Consider the following 6,393-nt stretch of genomic DNA (forward strand, 5'->3'; position numbering starts at 1 on the left):
GAGCGATCCTTTGTCAATTGGAGTTTTATATATGCATTGCATCCACACTGTTTAAGGTTCACCCCTTGATCATATATATTTCTGATCTTATATGGTTGTTCAGCCCTTGTTCATATATGTTTCTGATCTTATATGGTTGTTCACCCCTTGTTCATCATGTCCGTTCCTTTATTAGATAAACGAACATAAACGAACTTCCCGCCGAATGTGTTCATGAACAGATAACCATCATTTTCGTGTTAACCTTACAACTTGAATGTGTTCATGAACGGTTCACTTAACATTCGGTTCGGTTCGTTTACATCTCTAGGTATTCTCCTCTTGTCTCCAACTTTAAGGGTGACGTTCATCATTATGTGTGGCATTTGTTGAAATTATAGTTACTTGAATCTGAATTCTATCTGATTCTAATATTGTCAGGCTAACATGCGAATATTGGTTACTGGAGGAGCTGGTTTCATCGGCCCTCATCTAGTGGATATATTGATGCAAAATTGACCCAAATGAGGTACACATTCTTTAAACAGTTTTAACGTTTTGGTGAAATTGCCATCATTTGGGTACTCATCATTTGCAATCATTTATACGATGAATATGGTATAAATGGTATGAAAAGATGAAAATCTATGTATATGAAAACATGTTGTGATTAAAGAAAAAGTTTCTCACTACACGATGAACTATAAAAAACACAACACATCGTAATGAACATAATTTCGATTAATACGAATCTAATAAAAAATAAACATCTATTACCAAGACATCTGGTTTGGTTAATTTCATGACTTCCTGACTTCGAATTTTGATTGTCTTCATAAACCATTGTAATCTCCTCGGTGTTGTCGATTTCTTTTCATCTACGTTCATCCATATTAGCTTTATCGATATCGAAGATGATTACTACCGTGTTTCTTATGCGATTTAGAACTCATATAATGATGAACATGGAAGATGAATATTAAAAAAATATTAATTAAATGAATGAATATTTTTGGGGATTTGATGGTTTGTAACTCCCTATTAATTGTTTGGGAGTTACATATGAATCAATTGACTAAAATACCATTGGAATTAAAAAAAGAACAAGAGATAAACCCTACATTAATAATGAAATTTGATTGGTTGAGAGGGTTTTCAAAGTTAACACAAAATATAGGGTTAACATTTGATCTTCCCTCTATATATGTATATATATATATATGTATATATATATATGTATATATATATATGTATATATATATGTATATGTATATATATGTATTTGTATATATATGTATATGTATATATATATGTATATGTATGTATCATATTATATAGAGTAGACTAAAATCTAAAAAATAATACCATCTAAAGAATTACCAGATCAGTCATCACCAAGATATATATGTTATATCAAAAAGCTCCATTCTTCATAAAAAAGGATTCTCGGAAAAAAATCCCGATTCTTGAAAAAGACAAATCTCCTTTGGACATAAACAAGAGATACAGGAAACACTACAACAAAATTGGGTTTATAGGACACTCCCAATCTCTAAGCGTCTCAATTGACCGCTTTATAGGACTTAATTTATAGGACCAAAATATAAAGCGTCCTATCTAAAGGTGTTGTAATAAGTTTATATGACGTTTTTGAACGTTTTAACAAGTTTTTAGGACATTTTTAATTCAAAGTGTCGCATTAGCAACTTTATAAGACACTTTTGAGAAAGTGTCCTATAAACTCAATTTTTTATAGGACATTTGTTTTTATAGGACAACTTTCAAATAGTGTCCTATAAATTTGCTATTGGGACGCTTTATATTAAAAGTGTCATAAAAAACTTATTACGACGTCAAAAAACGTCATATAAACTTATTACAACGCCTTTAGATATGACACTTTATTTTTTTGGTCCAATAAACTAAGTCTAATAAAGTGGTTTATTAGGACGCTTAGAGATTCAGAGTGTTCAATAAACCCGATTTTGTTGTAGTGAAAACAATGTTTACTTATAACAAAATAACCCGAATGGTCCCAAAGAACTATCGTATGGGATACGTTGTAGATGCTTAATAATTAATACGGTACATGACGAATGAAATAAATACAAGTGATAAAAAAAGATTGTACACTTAATTACATAGACGTTTTATAATATGTCATAACCAGACAAAGAAACAAAAGCCTATAAAAATATTCAAAGTCACTCTTTATTTACATTTTAAAGGTTCGACATCATGCTACGACAAAAGATTTTTTAAATAATAAAATAATATTTCTCAAAATACTCGAATTCATAACTATTCAATTAAAAAGAATAAAACGTATTAATTAAAGAATATAATAAAGATGCATAAAAATCAAGAAAATACAAGTTCAAAAAAGTCTGGTCCCATTAAGCTAGGTCAAAATTCATGATCACATCAAGTCATGTTAAAGCGTGGTCTAGAAAAGCAAAGAAAAAAAAGCTTGAAAAGGCTCAATCAAATTCATTTCACAACCAAAGCGCTAACTTTTGTTGATTACTGAAAATTAGCTTGGAGGATAAAGGCACATTGCCAGAATTTAAAAAGTCTAGGTCTTGTGCTTTACCTGGAATGTTTGAGCAGATCCAAACTGCAACACTTAAGATGGTAGAAGATCGTTTAAAGCATAACAGACCTTTGGAAAATGAAACTTATGAAATTAAGGAGTCGACTAATAATGAATCTCACAATCATGAGGAGTCGAACGGGGAGGCACACTCTGACCATAAAGAAGTTAAGAAATCTGATAACAAAGGATGTAGTTACAAATCCTTCACTAGCACCCATCCTTCTATTTTCGAGGGGAAAAATGGTCCTTTAGCAGCTATGAACTGGTTAGACGAGATAGAAAGTTGTTTCCTGACTTGTCATTGTGCACCTAGTGACATGGCACAATTTGCATCAACTATGTTTAAGTCAAATGCACTACATTGGTGGAAATCAGTTCGTGCCACTAGGGGATTGGCAAACACCGCATCTCTCTCTTGGGATGAGTTTAAGGGATTAATGATTGAGAGGTATTCCTCTCCACTCCAGATGAGGATATTAGAAAGTGAGTTTTTACGTTTAGAGCAAGAAAGTATGACTGTAGAGAAATATGTAGAGACTTTTATAGAGAAATCTCGATTTGCTGAACATCAAGTCGGTCCCGAGAAGAGAAAGGTAGATCAATTTGTTGATGGACTAAAAAGGGACATTAGGAGATTCGTGGGAATGTCAAAACCTAAGACTTTCCAAGAGGCGGTTGAACTTGCCACCCTTGCTGAAAAGGATAGTTATGTCCCAGATGCCTCTAATAAGATATTGAAGAGGAAAGCTGTCAACGTTAACGAGTCCAAGAAAATCCGAGTTTCGGAAGAAAATATTAGAACTTCGACCGCATGTGTCACTTGCGGAAAATTCCATCATGGTGAATGTAGGTATGGTAAATGAGTATGTTTCAGTTGTGGGAAACCTGGTCATATGTCAAAGGAATGCAAAACAAGATTTACTTGTTATTCTTGTGGGACTGTCGGACATCGCTCCAATGAGTGTCCCAAAAAGGATCTTATGCAACCGAAGTTGCTCGAAGGACCGAACGACAAGAAGCCCGAGGTGCCTAAAACCAAAGGACGAGTTATCCAAATGATTGCTGAAGAGGCATAGGTTGCCCATGCGCGGTGTCAGGAACTTTGTTAATTATCAAATACCTAAGCATGAATTTACTAGTTTTATGTGCCAATTAACTCGTCGTTGGTGTTAAGTTCCATTGTTTGTAGTTGAATTACCTTGTCGCAATTTAAATATTATCATTGGTGATAAATAACACTATGATCAATAGACATATTATTGACGTGTTACCAATCAATTGTTGGAAATGTGAGATTCAATTGTTATTATGGACATTATAGGATTAAGTTATAATAGGTGCGAATTGACCATGCATGTAAGACTGAAATGAATAGATGATTAGAATAAGATTGAATGACCAAAAGATTATTCCGTGATAATTTGAAATAAAGATAAAATATAAGTATGCCAAAATTAAGTAGAAATTCCGAGGACGGAATTTTCTTTCAAGAGGGGGAGAGTTGTAAAACTCATTTTTTTATTAAATATATAAATAATATTACATTGGCCTTTAAATATATTTTTTATTAAACTTATTCGAAATGTTAAAATATTTATGTAATTAATTAAAGATTATAAAGTAGAAATCTTAAATAAATAAATAATAAAAATAAAGACAAAAATGAAAATAAAATAGAAGTGTTTTCTTTTATTATTGGACCAAAAATGTGATATATAACGTCAAGAGGGGTTTAGTTGTAAATATCAGAAAGTTTAAGGAAGAAAATGTCATCTTTTTCAAAGTTGAGGGACATGTTTTGCCAATAGTACATATATGTTTAAAGAAAATGACCTATCAGCCTAAAACTCGCGATTTGTCCGATTTCTTCAACTAATAAGCCAAAACTCTTGGCATATAAATTGTAGAGCTCTGGCTTAGGAACGTTTTGGTTCAAATAGCTCGAAAAATCGTTGAGTTTTGAGAGAGAAATCTGAGTTTGAAGTTCAAAATCAAAAATCTCGGTTTTTCACCGCTTTTGAGTGAGATTCTTAACCAAATCTTTTGATTTTTATGTCTATAGTTTCGTTTTTAAGTACTCTATTAAACCCCAGTAGCCTCATGTCTCATATTTGTGTTTTCGTTGTTCGATTTTTATGTTTTTAAGTTGTTAAGTTTTAGTTTAAAAAAAAACTTTAAATGAGTAAATGGAACTCATTTCTTGATGAAAATTTGTGTTCTTTATGTTAAAGTGTTGGTAAAAATATTACCAAGAGTTTAGTGCAAAAAGAATGAAAAAAAAGGTCAAGAAACGAGCCATTTCAAGCTCAAAAAGCTTCAAAAACGTGCAGCAATGGCTGTGCAGTTTCGTCTGTTTTCACATGGGTCACGGACCGGGTCGGCCCGACCCAGGATCCGCGCCCGTTTAGCCTTTTAAAAATGGAATAAGGGCGCTTGGCGAGGGCGGGACTCAAACCCACGACCTCAACCAAGGAGCCTCAAAGCGTTAACCGGCAAGCTAACTATATGTTCTGTTTTTATTATTCACTGTTATTATTAATATACATTACATATTTAAGTTTCAAAAATTAGCATTTAGTCCCTTGAATTTCCAGCATAATAATTTTATGAGACTTTCATTAAGTTTGTTTAAAATGCAAACTTTGATCCTATTTCGATTATTTATCCCGTTTAGTTACCATAATGACCCTATAATGTGAAAATCGGTATTTTAGCGATACTTTACATATTCGCCCTATAAATTATTGAAATGATCCTATATCTTGGGAATTGGTATCTATGCTTTATTTTGATTATTATCCTTATGAAGTTACCAAAATGACCTCACGATTAGAGTATTGCTTAATAAAATTACCCAAAATGCCCCTATGCTTTGGGATTGGACTTTTAATCACAGTTTTAATATTCGACTTATGAAATATACCAAGAATGTTCTAAGTTAGGGAATTGGTTAAAGCTATACCATTGGTATTTAGCTTTTTAAGATATACTGAAATGCCCCTAGACTTGGAAAATTGGTATTTTAAACATTATTTCGAGTATTAATTACGTTGAACTTTAAAGTTATAGAATGACCGTTATTTTTATGTGTGTGACATGTTCTCACCGTTATTCACTTACAAATTTTAAAAGAGACGTTTTGACCACAAAATATTATTTACGTTGTGAACTATTTAGTTTAGTTATTTTGGTAAAATACTTATTGTTCAAGAAAATGTAAAGTGTATTGCACATTTTTATAAAATGTACGAGCAACAATTAATATTATAACGACGTAACATTATTAATAATATTTCTTATCGGGGGTTGATCAATAAAAGGAAAAGTCGTGTTAAGATTGTTAAGAAATAGTAATCAATTTAATTACGATTATTTAAGATGCTTAGGAATGATATAAATTATCATATAGGTTGCCGTTTTTGAGAGAACAACCTATCGAACGTTAACGATTCAAGGTGAGTACATTATGCGATTTTTATGGGATATACACATGATTATTACAAAAGTATTTTATCCATGATATATGCATGACGTGTTTATATGCATATATGATGATAACTTGATTATATTGATGTGCATGATATTTAAGTATATGCATGATATGAAAGGTGATGTTGATGAGAAAGATTATGATGACTTGTTATTATCAATATGATATTCAAGCATGTGTATAATGTAGAAAATGACGATGATGCATATGTGATTTATGTTGTCACTTGCATGAGATGTATGTTGCATGTCACGATGAGATTTGCATTAATGAGTGARTATTGCAAATAAATGATATGCAACTAGTATGATTCGGCAAGATTCATCCA

The 6,393-nt window shown here is 31.9% G+C and overlaps 1 protein-coding gene across 1 annotated transcript; it reads left to right on the forward strand.

Annotated features, from left to right (window-relative positions):
• The first annotated feature begins 2,610 nt into the window (after positions 1-2,610).
• Positions 2,611-3,651, forward strand: LOC112513008. Its single transcript, XM_025119131.1, has 2 exons — positions 2,611-3,338; positions 3,450-3,651. Exons 1-2 carry the CDS (start codon positions 2,611-2,613, stop codon positions 3,649-3,651), a joined length of 930 nt encoding a protein of 309 aa, XP_024974899.1.
• The last annotated feature ends 2,742 nt before the right edge of the window (positions 3,652-6,393 follow it).

This window comes from Cynara cardunculus (genome assembly GCF_001531365.2).
Source record: "Cynara cardunculus var. scolymus isolate 2C chromosome LG 5, CcrdV1, whole genome shotgun sequence".
In the NCBI taxonomy this organism is placed as follows: Eukaryota; Viridiplantae; Streptophyta; class Magnoliopsida; order Asterales; family Asteraceae; genus Cynara; species Cynara cardunculus.